The following is a 16,772-nucleotide window of genomic DNA, read 5'->3' on the forward strand; positions in this document are numbered from 1 at the left end:
AATTGTGCCTCCTTCTTTTTTTGTGCTTCCAGTTCTAGTTCCTGCCACTGTAACTTAACAGGGTCAGGCATATCCTGCCTGAGGAGCTTCTTATATGATTTTAGCGAGATAAAATGGCTTATAGATGTTCCTTTCTTACGAAGGCGGATCTGTCAAGTATAATAAACTAGCTCGTTCCTGGTGGTTCTACATTCCTGATCAAACCACCCTCTACTAGGCTGAGTAGTAATTTTGAAGGGTCTGTCATTGGAGAGCAGAGATCTAAGAAGCTGCACTATATCTTCAAAATACTTAATCGCATCTGAGCCTTCCCGCAATAGTTCTTGGCATCGGGACAAGTCATCCTTCACCAAGGATTGGGTTAGGTTGGCTAGGAGCTGTGTCATTCACCTAAGTCTCCTTGTGCCAGGCAAACACCCAACTAAAGGATCGGGGGTGGGCAGAGAAGGATGTTATACCTGAAAGCCAGCAAAAGCCTTAATGTGCAATGGTCACTCTTGGCTCTATTACCAACCTCAAAACTGAGGATGTGGTATAAAAGCAATGATGAAGTTGCTATGTAAACGATTGTACTGGCTCCCCAAGTAGATAAAAATGTAAATATGCCACCAGAGGTGTCAAACCTGGTGCCGTGAAGAATGTGCAGCTGATGGATTGATGGCAGTTCTAGGAATTTTAGGCCTGACTTCTTCATAGGTCTTGCAATGACTGATCTAAAAAACAGGCTTGCACTGCAACCTGGCTATTAACACTGACCAGAGGGTTAGAAATGCCAGGGCCTCTTCTAGCACTGAAATACCTACATAAGACAAGATGGGAATTAGGGAATTTCAGAGCTAACTTGTCAAGGGTGGTAGACAGAAGGTCCCAGAAGTTCTCAGTGCACTGTGGTTTTAAGAGTTTAGGAGGAATATAGACGTTAACTCAGAGAAGAGAGCCCATATATTGACCCTGGCTCAGTAGAACCTGTAGGTGGTCCTGGGACCTAGTTCCCAAGAGCTGGACATCTACATTGAAATCAACTGAAAAAAAAGTTACCAAACCCCCCACTCCTTCAACCTTTTGCACGGGTTTTAACGGCTGATACAGCAAAGGCTGGTACAGCAAAAGCAAACCCTGAAGGACTGGAGAGCCTGACTCCTGCATCCATGTTTCCTGTAGACATAAAATGTCAAACCTACACAGGAACAGAAGGAATTTAGAGTTGTGAAGTTTGCTCCCCCATCCCATCAGGTTCCATGACAGTACATTTAATTGTCAATTGGATTTCTCTATCTTTTACAGTCTTCCCTCTGAATCCATGAAAATATGTTATCTGTTAGATAGATTGATCATTCATTGCTTTCACCTGGGGTAAAATTGTTACACCAGAAAGGACTTTTGTGTTGTGGGGGGTTGGGAAAGAAATGGGTGCTTGATAAACATGGACTGATTTTTGTTCATCTCCCTGAACAAGATGCTAAACAAAAGAAAAATGCAGCAAACAGGAAAAATAAAGAGAAAAATGAAGTGGAGAAGGAGGATGAAGAAATTACAGCTGCAGAACGTAGGCGGAGATACAAAAGACGTCAAAGAATAGAAGCTGGACTTGAGGACGATGACTCTGAGGGTGGAGAAGGCTGCACAAACAGGAGGAGCAGATCAAATCGCAGCAGGTCATCATCGGAAGATGAGATGTGGGATAGAAAAATGAAGAACAGGGGGAAAAGAAAAGGATCAGGGTAATGCATTATTATTTACATCTCTCAAAAAAGTAATGGTTGTTGATATCTTTATGTGCTTGTGCACTAACTGAAACCTGTGTGAATCCTTAAGCTCCCAGAGCCAAGACTGCAAATGTTCTGACCTCATAAAAGTCCATTTTTTCCAAAACAACCCTACAGTGAGTTATCTCTCACTGCCATAATCAGCTCATGGAGCTCCTCCACAGATTGCAGAGGCAGTCAGAATACCATCACCTTCACTGGAAGTCTCTCACAACACATAGTTAAATTGTGGAACTCCCTGCCCCAGGATGTTGTGATGGCTGCCAACTTGGAAGGCTTTTAAGAGGAGAGTGGACATGTTCATGGAGGAGAGGGCTATTCATAGCTACTGGTAAAAATGGATACTAGTCCTGATGCATACCTATTCTCTCCAGGATCAGAGGAGCATGCCGAACTTATTAGGTGCTTTGGAACACAGGCAGGATAATGCTGCTGCAGTTGTCTTGTTTGTGGGCTTCCTAGAGGCACCTGGTTGGCCACTATGTGACTGCTGGACTTGTTGGACCTTGGTTTGATCCAGCATAGCCTTTCTTATGTTCTTATGTTCTAAGAGGAAATTGACAACCCTAATATTGTACATAATTAGTCAATGTTATTTAATTTGTGAAAAGGAGGAGGGAAATCAAAATAATCATTCCCACTCCTATGGAAGTATGTATCTATGCATTAGGTGCTTGAAACAGGCCCTGGGAGTTGTGAAACAGTTCTACCACCCAAATTAGCTTTGTGTATGTGTGTGTGTGTGTGTGTGTGTGTGTGTACATTTGAGCACACTGAGATATACTGAAATTTCAGCTGGAGGGGATAGTGACAAATCTGTGTAAGTTTTTTCACAGTGTTGTGATAGGAGACATCACACAATAAGCACAGCGATATATAAATAGTAATAGTACTTATAAACCAGTTAAAAGATTAAAGTGATAAAAAGAAGCCAGTAAAACAATAACACAGCTAAAACCAGTAGAAAGTCAATCACAGACTAAATTATTCAGCATCTTAAACAGTACTTGCAGGTTTAAGGCTCTCTTAAGAAACATAGTGCAGAAAACTAAAAGGCCCGAATAGACTCTCCTCAGGAGGATATTCCAGAGTTGTGGCACTGCTATCAAGAAGGTCCTCTCTTTTCTGGCCATCCCATTTTAAATGATGGGGACACATGAAGCAAGACAACTAAAATTGCCCACAGTGTCTGGGCAGGACTATATGGGATAATCCTTAAGATACTATAGTCTCAGATATGGTTGCCAACCTCCAGGTAGTGGCTGAAGATCTGCTATTACAACTGATTTCCAGCTGATAGAGCTCAATTCACCTGGAGAAAATGGCTGCTTTGGCAATTAGACTCTATTGAAGTCCCTCCCCTCTCCAAACCTTGCCCTGCTAAGGCTCTGCCCCCCAAAATCTCCAGGTATTTCCCAACCCAGAGCTGGCAACCCTAGTCTCAGGCCATTTAGAGCAGGGGTGGGGAACCTCAGGCCCAGGGGCCGTATAAGGCCCGTGAAATCATTTGGTCTGGCCCTTCATGAGTCCTGGCAGATCTCTAGCTCAGAAGGATGCTGCCCTGCCTGAATCTCTTGAGCCCAGCTGGGGATGGCAGAGCTCAAAAGCGAGTCGCTCTATGTGGCAGACACTTGGAGTCGTCTCCAGTCGTGCCTCTTGGCTAAATGTTTGACCAAATATAGCAGGCTAATTTTTAAATTGACAATTTTGTGTGGCCCGCGAATGATGTTATAAATATCCAAATGGCCCTTGGCAGAAAAAAGGTTCCCCACCCCTGATTTAGAGGTTTAACCACCTCTTGCTTTTTCATCCAGTAATATTTTAAATCTGATTCTCGGTTTCTTGCCGTTCTAGCTGATTCTTTCTAATACTCCTCCATGGAGAATATTAGAATAGTCTAGTCTAGATGACACAAAGGTAACTGTGGCCAGATCCCACTTACACAGAAGAGGTTGTAGCTAGTGAAACTAAACATGCTTCTGGCCATACAGGGGTAGCAGTTGGTTTATAAGCACCCCAAGTGGCAGGCCTGGTTTTCCAAGGGGAGTAAAACTGTATCTAGTGAAGGTTCAACATCCATCCCCAAGTCAATCATGTTAACAAATAAAAGTATCTCCATCTTGTCTGGATTATGTTTGAGCTGATTTTTACCCATCCAGTCCATCCTCATTCACAAACACTGGTTCAGAGGTTCTTCTGCATCTGCAGGATTTGATGGAAATGAGATAGAGCAGGGTGTCACTGGAATATCGATTCCGACAAAGCCCAAATCTCTAGATGATTCCCCCTAGTAGATGTCAGATGTTTAAAAGCTTAGGGGACAGAACCTTACAGCATCGTATGAGTCAAAGGCCACAGGGAAAAGCAGTAGTCTCTCAGCACTATCTTCTAGACCAAGCTTCCAGCAAGCAATGCATCCACCACAAAATAATCCAGTCCCAATCCAGCCATGTGATTAAGAAAGATACAGGATTAATAATACTGAAAACCACTGAGAGGCCCAAGAAGGATGGACTCCACCTAAAAATCTTCTAGTGTCTTTTGCCAGGACAACTTAAAATAGGCTGTATTCTGAAGTCTAGGTGGAAACTATACTGGAGTAGATCTAAGTGAAAAATGCGGTCCCTGGAGTTCTGTGGTAATCACATGTTCAAACACCTTGCCCAATAATAGAACACTGGAGACTGGGCAGAAATTATTAAAATGATATGCAATAGTCTCACTATAGCCTCCTTCAGCAGGATAAGAACTCTCCCTTACAGCAGCATTTATTAGCCCACCACCATCAACTACCTGTCTAGTCTTTCTTGGCTTCTTTAAGTAGCCAGCAGGGACAATAGCCAAGCATACACATCTCCCAGGATCATGTATCTTGTAACTGGCTAGACTACCTTTAGTTTCCCCCCCATCATTTCTCAACCCATTATCCCTTCTGCTTCATTGTCTGAAACTCTTCAGTGAGCCAAATGGATTTTACTAACTGGAAGAGGACATCTTGGTGCTAAAATGTGCAACCTGGGCACCACCTATGTTGAACCCCTATCCCGAACTATTGATAAACTGAGCAGCCATGGCAACTGGAAAATCCTCAAGAACTATCAGGAAACCATCCAGACACATTAGTCTCTAGGAACTTACCATTTTAATCAGTCACCAACCCCTGCATTGTTTCAAAACCCATGCTAATTTAAACCCTATGAGGCAGTGATCTGCTCAGAACAAAGAAGGCACCATGAGCTTTTCTTCCCCGAGATCATGTTCCTCATGTCCAAACCGGTATGCCTACAGCAGAATCCACAAAGCAAAGAGTGGAAAGAAATTATTTGAGCCAGCCCAATGATTATTGCAGCAGCCATGAAATTCTGAGCCATACCAGACAAGGGGGCCTTGGTGTAAAGGGTAGCCAGCATGAAACTCTGCACCACCTCCTCTGAGACCATCTCTGTCAGCTCAGGAATGAGTTTGTTGGACAGTGGGGTGGACAATACATCAGTGGAATCCCCATGTTCTATCACGCATAATTATGTAAAGCTCTAGAACTTTTCTAGAACTTGGGCTGAATACCCAGGGAATGAATTCATAACAGAGCATGGGGCTCCCCAGTTGGAATGCAGTCTACTCAACTCTTAATAATAAAATAGGAATAAGAAGAAGAGTTGATTTTTATAACCTGCTTTTTCTCTACCTTTAAGGACTCTCAAAGCAGCTTACAATTGCCTTCTCTTCCCCTCCCCACAACAGGCACCTTGTGAGGCAGGTGAGGCTGAGAGAGTTCTGAGAGAACTGTGACTAGCCCAAGGTCACCCAGCAGGCTTCATGTGGAGGGGGTATCAAACCTGGTTACCAGATTAGAGTCTGCTGCTCATTTGTAGGAGCGGGGAATCAAACCTGCTTCTCCACATTAGAGTCTGCTGCTCCTAACCACTACACCACACTGGGGGGGGGGGAATAAAAGTCCTCAGAACTGAGTAATATGACTGCTGAAGTTCCCTAAGGATCTCCTTTACTATTTAATTTAATCTTAAATGATCTGGAATCAAATGTGAATAATCACTAGTGCATTTTCAGATGACTAGAAATAATTTAGGATGGTAAAAACCCTGGCAGACTTGTACTTTGTGACTGGGCAATGAAATAGCAGATGAGATTCAGATACGTTCAAAGTGACATACATTGTGACAAAAAAATTACCGAGAAAGAAAGGTTCTGCTCATATGCTCATAGCTGTAATATTAATTATGGACATTTTTTCTAAAATGTTTCCACTGAAGTGTGGATCCTATAAAGATTAACTAACATGGTGCAACTCAGAGTACCGTATTTTTCGCTCCATAAGACACACTTTTTTCCTCCTCAAAAGTGAGGGGAAATGTCTGTGCATCTTATGGAGCGAATGTGTGTGAATCCGGCCCCCGGGGAGAAGGGCAAAGCTGCCGAGAGGCCCTGGGAGCCACGGCCGACCCCTGGCCGCAGCAGCCCAGCGCAGAGCCGGTGCGCCCTGGGAGCCGGCTAGGAAGCCGCCAGCCAGCTGGGGGATGGGAGGCCCCTCCCAGCAGCTGCCCAGCGCAGCGGGAGCCCGGCATGGAGCCCATGCACCCCGGGAGCCGGCTTTAAAGCCGCCAGCCAGCTGGGGGGGCGGAAGGCCCCTCCCAGCTGCCCAGCGCAGCGGCAGCGGGGCACGGAGCGCCGTCTGCATGCTCGGGGATTTAGGGCGCTTCCCCAGGCGTAACGCCCCCCCTCGTGCAGACAGGGCATTCAGGCACCAGCCACCGCACATGTCCCCAGGGCGGGTCTCCGCCGGTGCCCCTCTTGGGGGGCAGGGAGTCTGGCTAACTCCTTTCAGACCCCAGGGCCCCAAGCTGCTTCCCAGGGCAGAGATGCAGTGGCAGTACACCATTTGATTCAGAATATATTTTTTCTTGTTTTCCTCCTCTAAAAACTAGGTGCGTCTTATGGTCAGGTGCATCTTATGGAGTGAAAATACGGTAGTTGTTGATCTCAAAATGGCTGCTGTTTAGCTTTCCAGTTGTATGTTGGTGTTCTCCAGCAATATTTCCCTCTATAAATATCCATTCATAGAACTCTGGATCCTACTATCATGTGTCTCCCTTTTTTAGAAAATATTACTGTCGATATCTGATAGTCTTATTAGTCTATAATTTGATATAATCATCTGAGTGTTTATTTTTTGAACTGTCACTGGCAATATTTTCCCTGCCCTGTCTCAAAATGCTAGTTTGTGTGTCCCTAGGGTTGCCAGCTTCTAGGTGGGACCTGGAGAACTCCTGGAATTACAACTGATTTTCAGACTACAGAGATCAGTTCCTCTGGAGGAAATGGCTGCTTTGGAGGGTGGACTCGATAACATTATACATCGCTCCCTCCCCTTCCCAAAACCTGCCCTCTCCAGGCTCCATCTCTAATATCTCTAGACATTTCCCAACCAAGAGTTGGTTGCCCTATCGGTACATGATGTATGTATAGATGCATTCTCGTTTGTTTCTTTTATCATTGGCTCAAGTTTTTCAGTGCTATGCAAATTTCTTGTGATCCTCCTATGGATATCTGCATTACCTGAAGCAAAGATGATCTTGAGGTCATAGGTTGCTCATTCACTTTTGTAGGTTTCCAGATCATATTCTAACAAATGGTATCTACCTGGATTTTTTCTTTTTTATCATTGAAGAACTTTTCCACTGTAGGACATCTTTTTCTCCTGTTGCCACCAGCCCTCTCAACAACTTCTTTTGTCTCACATATACCCACCATAGGATCCAGGGTTGAATCAAGTTGTCTAAGTAATATGGCTGTCCCAATCTGTTTGATTTGTATCCCATACCCTAAGCAATCATTAATTAGTAATTTGGTTCTCCAGCTTCATAAATTTGTGCTTAAAGCTTTTAATCCATCATATAAAGATATATGCTTTCACTTTCACTGTGAGTTCCAATAATTTCTAATTTCCATATGTAACATTTCCTCCCTGTGCACAGTGTGCCTCAAACAGAATGTTTGCTTATCTGCTTTACCACAAGACTGAAAAGTATTAAGTCTTATATTAATCTTCATTTTCTGTATGGAAGATGATTTGTTATTTCTTCTATTTATACTGTAGTACAACACAAACTCTTTACTCCAACTCTGTAGCCTTTCTAAACATCAACTTTCTTAGAGACATTTAGTCCATTTTTTGCTTCACCATTTTATCTTCAGTTTCTCTTCTGATATCATGTAATATTTGCTCTTGCAAACTTCATATAATGATGTCACAAGGGACCAGTGTAGGACAAACACATTTTAATGAAAATGGGGCAACCATTACTCGAACTGCTGCTTTTTCAAGACTAGAGCCGTCCCCCATGTTTTGAGTCTCTGCTGGTGTTCACCAAAACCACTTTCCTGTCTGCAGCTGCTCACAGAATAATGTCATTCCTACCGTTATGTCCATAGCAGAAGGTTTACTAAAAAGCCCAGCTCAGTGAAAAAGACAAATTTGGTATTACAAAGGAAAGGAAATTAAAAATTGAAAAAAAATCTGCTCCTTTAGTAGTTGCATGGGAGCACAAAGTCATCATAAGAACCTTTGTCTGACATGATAGGGAAAGCTTCACTTGTTGAAATCCAGTTTGTAATATAACTGTTAAAAATATAAGAGTTCTGTTGGGGGGGGATTAGTCCTGTCACCGTAAGATGCAGAGCCAGCCAGCACATAGTAATTCCATCTGATGGGGTGACACTACCTGACTGTAGAATAACACCTTTGCAAGGGGAATGGAAGAGAGATGGATGGATGGATAGTGCTTCTGTGAAACAAGAAGTTAGACTCTTTGTTGTTTCTGATTCATGAAAAAGGTTAATTGATTTACGTATCTGATTTCCCCTTTCACATATATAGCTAATAAAAACGGTCAAGTCTCCTCTTCATTCAGTAGTCCACTGTGCTGGATCCTTCCCAGTGAAACTGTTTGAATGCCACTTGGCAGCTGAGCCAATAGACTCATAGCTTCTTGCTGCAAACTGAGTGTGGATCTATGTCAGAGGCACAATAGGTGGGTTCCAGGGTGCTGCTTTCCCCTCTTCCAAAAGCAGCCAAAGCTTCATTACAGCATTTTCTTGGAAGAGAGGATCTTTAGTTAAGTCTGACAGTTGGGTGTTTGTTAATTTACTTCATTTATACCCCACTTTCCTCCCCAATAGGGACACAACACAGCTTACTGCATTCTCCCAGAGCCAGTGTGTTGTAGAAGTTTAAAGTAGTGGACTCTAATCTGGACCACCAGGTTCTATTCCCCACTCCTCCACATGAGCAGCAGACTCTAATCTGGTGAACTGGGTTGGTTTCCCCACTCCTCCATATGAAGCCTCTGGGGTGACCTTGGGCTAGTCATAATTCTCTCAGAACTCTTGCAGCCTCACCTACCTCACAAGGTGCCTGTTGTGGGGGGAGAAGGAAAGGCAATTGTAAGCAGCTTGGAGACTCCTTACGGTAGGGAAAAGCTGGGTACAAAAACAAACTCTCCTTCCCCCTTCTTCTTCTCCTCCTCCTCCTCCATTTTATTCTCACCCCCCTGTTGGAATAGGCAATGTCTGGTGTACAAAGAAGAGAATAAGACCCTGCAGAGGGCAGCAAGAGGGCAGTTAGATAGGACAGTGAAGTCAGCACCATCTCTCCTGTTATTCCTTATCTGTCTCTAGATTGCTTCTCTTAAGGTAGCGATCTTCCTTCTTGGAAGTTCCACTCTCACTCTTGCACTCAGCTAGTCATGTAATTAGGACCTTCTCTCTCGCTTGCTCTTCTTTACTGTCAAGTATGTTCGTTCCTGAATAAAGCTTTATCTACACTTTAATCAGGTTGTGCACCCTTGCTGTGTTAATTACTCTGCCAACACAACCCTGTAAGTAGGTTAGGCTGAGAGTGTATGACTGGCCCAAGGCCACCCAGCAATCTTCTTTGGTAGAGAGGGGGTTTGTACTTGGGTCTCCCATATCTTAGTCCAATACTGCTTGCCCTTCTTCCGTTAACAAAAGTGAAATCATTCTAGGAAATTACTTACAGGCCATAGTTTTCTTAAACTAAGATATGTAAGAAAGCATACTTTCAATGGCTTACTTTGGAGTAATCCCATTTAAATTGTTATGAATGATCAAGAAATAGTATTGTTTTTATGCCTTTTATGTTCCTCTATGTCTTTTATCCCTTCCCTGTTTCCCTATCCCTCCCTCCTTTCTTGGTCCAAGACTGCGGTCATAGACCTAATAAAATTGAAGACTCTTGAAATAGAGGGAAATTTAGTGTTGAGACTTGGACAGGGGTATCTGAATTTAAATCCACATTCGCTTTTGAAGTTTACTGGCAGACAATGAGCCTGCCATTCCCACTCTGCCTAACCTTCCTCCCAGGATTGTTATGAGGAAAATAATAAAATAATACCCATCCAGGTACACCATTTGAAGAATGGGTGGGATATAAGTGTGATGAATAAGAAAATTAATTAATCGAATGAAAATTGCAGTACAGTGGCTTTTAGATTCCCTGTAATGTTGTGAGTCCAAAATCTCCACAATAAGCCACACTTCAGAGCTGTGCCATCTGAAATAAAGGGCATCTCTAAGGAAATATAAAAAAAATGAAGTACCAGGTTCTATGGGATTGTGAAGGCTAGAGATAAAAAGCTCATCAGACAATGGACATGTAACAACCCTGCATATCTTGAGGTGACAACTGAGAGATTAAAAAAAAGAAAATAAATCTAAGTACCTATAAGAAACACTTCTTGGATTTAGACGTACAGTTCAACAAGATCACAGCTTTTTCCAGACTTGATTTTTATAGAAACAAACTATTGTTAACTAAGGCAAGATCTGCAGGATACCAAAAACAAAAACCCCTCGCTTTTACCATAGAATAAAAAAGAAGGTAAGCATGGAAATGACATCCTGAAGACTAAAAAGATTATGAGGTATAAGGGAAAAAAAGCTTTTGGAAGTGGATAATAATGGCAAATACAGCTCTATAGAATAGCAAAGATGTTTTAAAGCAACACAGACTATATAAATGAAGTACATACATCACTTTGGAAGCCATTTAGCCCTAATTCTGAGATCACTCAGAAATATATGCGCTTTAGCATATTGGTGTGGCCTGTTCTGTAGGCTCTTTTCTCTTTTGCCTCCCATGGCCTCCATCAAAATTAACTGTTTTTAAAACAATGGGAAGGTCTGATCACAGTTAGCCCACTAACTTAACGAAGGCTTGCCAACCTTCAAGGGTCTGGAGATCACTTGGAATTACAACTGATCTCAAGATGACAAAGATCAGTTCCCCGAAGAACATGCCTGCTTTGGAGAGTGGACTCTATGGCATTATGCCCGGCTGAGGTGCCTCCTCACACTCCCCAGACTCCACCCCTAAAATCTTTATGAATTTCCCAACCTGGAGTTAGTAATCCTAGCCCAGTGTCCTGTCTGTATTGACTCCAAGCCAATTTTTGAGAAGGGACTAGTAGCAGGGGATAGCAGCAGGGTTTCTTGTTACTGGCCTTACCTTGTAGAATTCCTTTTCTTTTGAATACCTCAGATGACAATGAGAAAAAGTTAAATATGCACTCTGGATTATAGTTGATGTTGGATTAAGCAGTTGAGAACTGAGTTTCAAATTAACATTTTCACTGTGGCATATTGATGTATCCTGATTAGGATTGTGCTAAAAAATTTTTTTTAGTAAATTTTGGGTTTATTGGGCCCAATTTTTTTCCAGTAAACCCAAAATAAGCCGAATACCCATACAGGTAAATTTCGGTATTTGGCTTATTTTTGGGTTTCCTGAAAAATTAGGGTCCATTATAGTCTATGGGGATTTTTTTTAAGCTCCTGTGGGGGCATTTGTGGAGGTAGAGTCCCCAAATTAGCCGTGTGGCTGCAAGAGACTCGCCTTAGACAGTCACCAAAGTTTGGTGAACTTTAGGACAGGGGGTCCAAGTTTACGGGCCCACAAAGGGGTCTCCCCATCCTCCAGGAATTTGCAAGCCGAGCTGTCCATTGGTTTTCAGGTTCAAAAGCTCAGCGTTGCCGAGGACTGATGGAAAGAGCCGATTGCCTGGCTGGCACCTCAAAGTCTGGGGCTGCTTTTGTTTCTGGGTCACTTTGCATGATGTCCATGCAAGTTAGCTTCCAAACGGAGGAAAAAGGCTGAAATGCAAGAGAAATGAGGCATGGAAAATATTTACCAAAATTGCTAATTTCGGGTTTATTTTCAGTTCGGGTTTATCGATATGCACAACCCTAATCCTGATTGCTTCCAGTAGACAAATCAGTACTGCAAATATATTATAAAGAAAAGCAATATAGAACTTTCAACCAAGCTCCTATTTTTTTCTCCTGTCTTTCTTTTTTAAAGCTCTGGTTCTAGTTCTGATGAGGATGAAATGACAGAGGAGGAAATGGAAAAGCTGAAGGAAGCAGTGGAAGAAAAAAAGAAGTTAATTACGACTTTAAGAACCAAGCCTTGGAAGATGAAAAAGAAAATGGAAGTCTTAAAGTACGGTCTCATTGTAATACTTTTTTGTTGTAGAGTACAGTCATAGATTTGTATATGCTATGCAGTTATTTGACATGGGCAACTCATTCCTGAGTGGGGGGTGGGGGGTTCCATGGTGGCTGGAGACGGCGCACCTGCTCTGCCTCCAGAGTGCCAGTGCAGCAAGCTGAAAAAAAGAAATAAAAATGATTTTTTAAAAAAACCTGTGGAATTCGACATACAGTTCTACAGGGCTGTGCCACAATTTTGCAGGAGTATGTTGACGCCAGCAAAATGGCACTTTTTGAGCCCGAAAGGGATTAGAAAGCTTCCTAAAGGCAGCTCCGCTCCCAGGAATGCCCCCCTGGGCGCTAGTGCAGGGAGAAATGCTGGGAAAACGCTGGCAAGAGGCAGCACTTGCACCTGAGTGCCATGCTGCTGGCGGCATCTACGGGGGCTGGCGTAGGTTGCCTTACTCTGGCGTCCCTGCCAGTTTGCATGGTGCAAGTGGCATGGGGTTGAAGTGGGGGGGTCACTCCAGCTCCTATGAGGATCTGCCTCCCTTAAGGAATGGTAATGACTTGCGGATGAATGTGAGAAGTGACATTGAGCCAATCACTCACTTACTCTTAGCTTAATTAACCTCTAAGGGTTGATGTGAGGGTAAACACAGGATAAACACAGGAGGAGAGGAAAACCATGTATACACCTTTGGAAGGGGTGCTGGTGGATGGACAGAATACAGCTGGTGGTGTTCTTCCCCATGTGGATACTTGTTGTATCTGAAAAAAATGAATAAACAAACCAGCTCACATCGTACAATATGCCCATGGGTCATATATTACACTGAGGTTGTACAGTAATGTCCCCCTTCCCAATGATCTCATAGTAGCAAATTTAAGAGTGAGGGTACTTTTTCTTTTTTTTTGAATAGCCTGTTCTTAGAGTGAAGGAAGTTAAAATGATACTGTAGATTGATATGGACTCAAGTTTTACATCTGTAGCTATGTATCAGTCTAAAGGGTGGTTGACTTGAGTATGTTTATCACTTGCACAAGTGACTGTGTCGTCACAGATAAAACACCAGGGATAAATTTTTAATGTCATATGATATTATTTCAAACAAAATGTTTTAGAATGCCTTTTGCATGCTTCTGATGGAATAGACTATTGCCTGTGTAAATTTATACTCACACTGGTGAGAATTTAAGATGCCACAGGATTTGCTTGGTTTTGATGTTTGTCAGCAAACTTGGTGCAATCAAGGGATAACAAATACATAGATCAACTGCCTCAAAATCCTTAGGTTAAAAAGTATCTCTGTGAGTAGGCAGAAGCCTATAATCTTAAGGACAAGGTTGCTAACCTCCATGTGGTGGCTGGAGATCTCCCACTATTACAACTGATCTCCAGGCAACAGAGATCAGATCACCTGGAGAAAATGGCTGCTTTCGATGATGGGCTGTATGGCATTATACCCCATTGAAGTCGTTCCCCTCCCCAAGCCCCACCATCCTCAAGCTCCACCTGCAAAATCTCCAGGTATTTCCCGAGCTGGCAACTCTACTTAAGGAACAACAACAACCTGGCAACAATAGGGGGTTTGCCATTTTTTAAAACAAGTCATTTTAAAGAACTGAGTTGGAGGCGTCCAAATTGTTCAATATTAACAGCACATTGCTTTTTAATGAGATTCAAGCTGGTGACTGAATCCATCTTGAACTGTTACTGAAAAGTTGAGCAATCCACCTGAATCGTCGTCTTGTTCTGCTACCTCTTAAGTTCAGTAATTCATTCCCCACTCTTGCAAGCCTTAAACAGCCCAAGTACAGGACACCTAGCACTTTGGGAGCTGCAACCTCATACCTACAATTAATTATTAAGCCAGGCCATTTAAGGACAATAATACCTGGCCTCATGAAATATTGATGCTCCTTGTGTTGGTAATTAGATTAATGTTTCTGTGACTTTAATAAAGCTTAAATGGTTAGCTAAAAGGGTACACTTTGGCCTATCTTGTGCTATTGATAATTTACCTATAATACACAATCCAACTGATTACAAAGCCCAGTTTTGTATTTCCTGTGTTTTGGCACTTTCTCATCCTTGAGTAAGGATGACCAAGTTTGCTTTGTGTTTTAAAGAGACTTTATATACTTTCAGATAGTTTAAGAAAATGACTTGGCATTTTTAAAGCACTCTAGAATGTTCATAGAGCTTCATATACATACACATGCACTCTCTCTCACACAATTTCTTGTATCTTAATAACATTCCTGTAAGTTAATTCAGTGTTGTTTCACTCATCTCCTTTCTTTGTTAAAATAAATTTTGTTTCATTGGATATTCTAAATAGATCAGATCTAAGGTCTTGCAGGATTGTATCATCAATATATCTAATTCACAATATGACCCCATCTATGGACTTAAATCCAGAGATTGGAGTCATGAACAGACAATACAGATCTTAGCAGCACCAGTTCGTTTAAGAAATGGATGCCCTCTAAAATCTGTGTCAATTGTGGGGGTTCCTTGGCAACCACAACAATATTGTCAGCCGTCAAATCTTGGCTTCTGTTAGTAAAATCCAGTAGGAGGGTCCTTTCCAGGGTTATTTGGGCCCCCCAGTCCACCCCTGCTCCCCTTCCTCCTGCCCTGAAGAAAGGATTCACTGGGGCCAAGCCTAGAAGCAACCACCAGGCAACTTGGTATAATGTAATTTGTGCAGCTCACCCAGGTGTGACACTATGATTTGATGCCATACAACTTGCCTGGGCCTAGTGGCAGCCTTCACACAACTTGTGTGACTGGTCCATACTCAGCAGAGGCCAGCACACAACTCTAATGAGCAGACGTGTTGGATTAAGAATTAGGAGACCATGGAATGATTCTCATCATGCCTCTGAGTTTATTAAAATCTGCCCTACCAAAATCTAACAGACAAGTGTGGCTAGAAACTTCCTTGGTCCCCCACAGCAAAAGGAATTCTAGGAGGACATGGTCATTTCCCCCTAAGGTCCCCACCACCTTCACCTCATCTACCATCTCTTGCCTGTTGATCAATATTAAATCGAGTATGAATGAGCCCCTTATAGCTACCTCCAACATTTGATGAAGGAAGTTGTCGGCCAGGCAGGTGAGGAACTTGCGTGACTGGGGTCACTTTGCAGAGTTTGTCTCCCAGCACACATCAGGGAAGTTGAAATCACCCATAACTCCAAGGTCATGTTGCTTGGATACCCTGTCAATCTGCTCAAGGAAGGCAGCATCCACCTCCTCACCCTGGTCAGGAGGTCTGCAGCGGACTCCAACCACAATACTGTTTGTCCTTCTTTCCCTTATCCTCATCCAGATCCTTTCCACTGGGCTGTCACCCTTCTCCTCCAGTATTTCTTGACAAGCAAACCCTCTCCTCACATACAGTGCCACTTCACCACCTCTTTGACCTTTTTGGTTTTTCTTGAACAACTCATATCCAGCCATTACTACATTCTAGTCATGGGAATCATCCCTTCAGGGAAGAAAAGCAGCATAGAAATGCCCAAATAAATAAATATACAGATATTTACATGAATGGTCAATGTAACAAAGAGAACAAAGGCTAGAATATTGTGCCACCTTCACTTGATGACTGCAGCAGCACCGAGGTTTTTTAAATTAGCTCATAGGATATACTCACATATACATTATTTGTCTCATTACTCACCAGTCTTCTTTTGCACTCTTCTCCTCTAGCAGCAGATTTACTATTCATATATTTTATTTTTAAAAGATACAGGGGGGATGCTTCCTGGAGATGCACACTCACAGCGCATGCCTGAAAGGAATGCCCGCGCCGGGCTTAGGAGGCAAAGTGGCTGCCGCGGCCTGTGCTGGCAGCTGGAGGCAGCGATCAGGGAGTGGTGCCTGGTCCTGCATGCCAGTGCTGGGGCCACTGGTGTGCGCCTTCCGGGCGCCGTCGGTGTGGGCCCCTGTGCCGGCAGAGGCCGTAGTCGGTCTCCTAACGGCCCAATTTTCAGGAATGGGCCCTTAAGTACCTATTAAATAAGATATTTCAGTTAATCATGCAAACATTCCTGGGGGCTGCTAATGAGTAGGCTGCTGGAGAATAATACTAGTTGTTTCGTATCCTGGCACATGGCAGGACCAATCTCTGTTTTGCCATTAGTACTGCCAACTCTGGGATGCCACACCTTCTTTTTATAATTTCCTCAGCTCTCAAAGACTCACTGTTTACAAAAGTTATTTTTGGACAATAAACTTTGAGCTCTCTTTAGTCCCCAACCTGTTGACAGCCCAGTGATCACGCTTTTCATCTAATCATCATAACAACTACATGTCAGTCTGGCCACCTTAAATTTCTAACATGTATCAAATGTCAGTTGTCACAGAATGATATAACTTCTCCATTGTGTGCAGCAACATCTATCAGCAGGAAGAAAAACCTGTGTATGATAATCTCATACCATCAATATACAACACTGATCTGT

The 16,772-nt window shown here is 43.0% G+C and overlaps 1 protein-coding gene across 1 annotated transcript in view; it reads left to right on the top strand.

Moving 5' to 3' along the window:
* Window positions 1–12,175: 12,175 nt before the first annotated feature.
* TMC1 (transmembrane channel like 1) overlaps window positions 12,176–16,772 on the top strand; it is a 62,137-nt gene continuing 57,540 nt past the window's right edge. Inside the window, exon 1 of the mRNA XM_056848981.1 lies at window positions 12,176–12,303. Within this exon, the coding sequence (XP_056704959.1) occupies window positions 12,191–12,303 (113 nt within the window). The 5' untranslated portion in view covers window positions 12,176–12,190. The remainder of the gene's footprint in view (window positions 12,304–16,772) is intronic.

This window comes from Euleptes europaea, chromosome 4, assembly GCF_029931775.1.
Source record: "Euleptes europaea isolate rEulEur1 chromosome 4, rEulEur1.hap1, whole genome shotgun sequence".
Classification (NCBI taxonomy): domain Eukaryota; kingdom Metazoa; phylum Chordata; class Lepidosauria; order Squamata; family Sphaerodactylidae; genus Euleptes; species Euleptes europaea.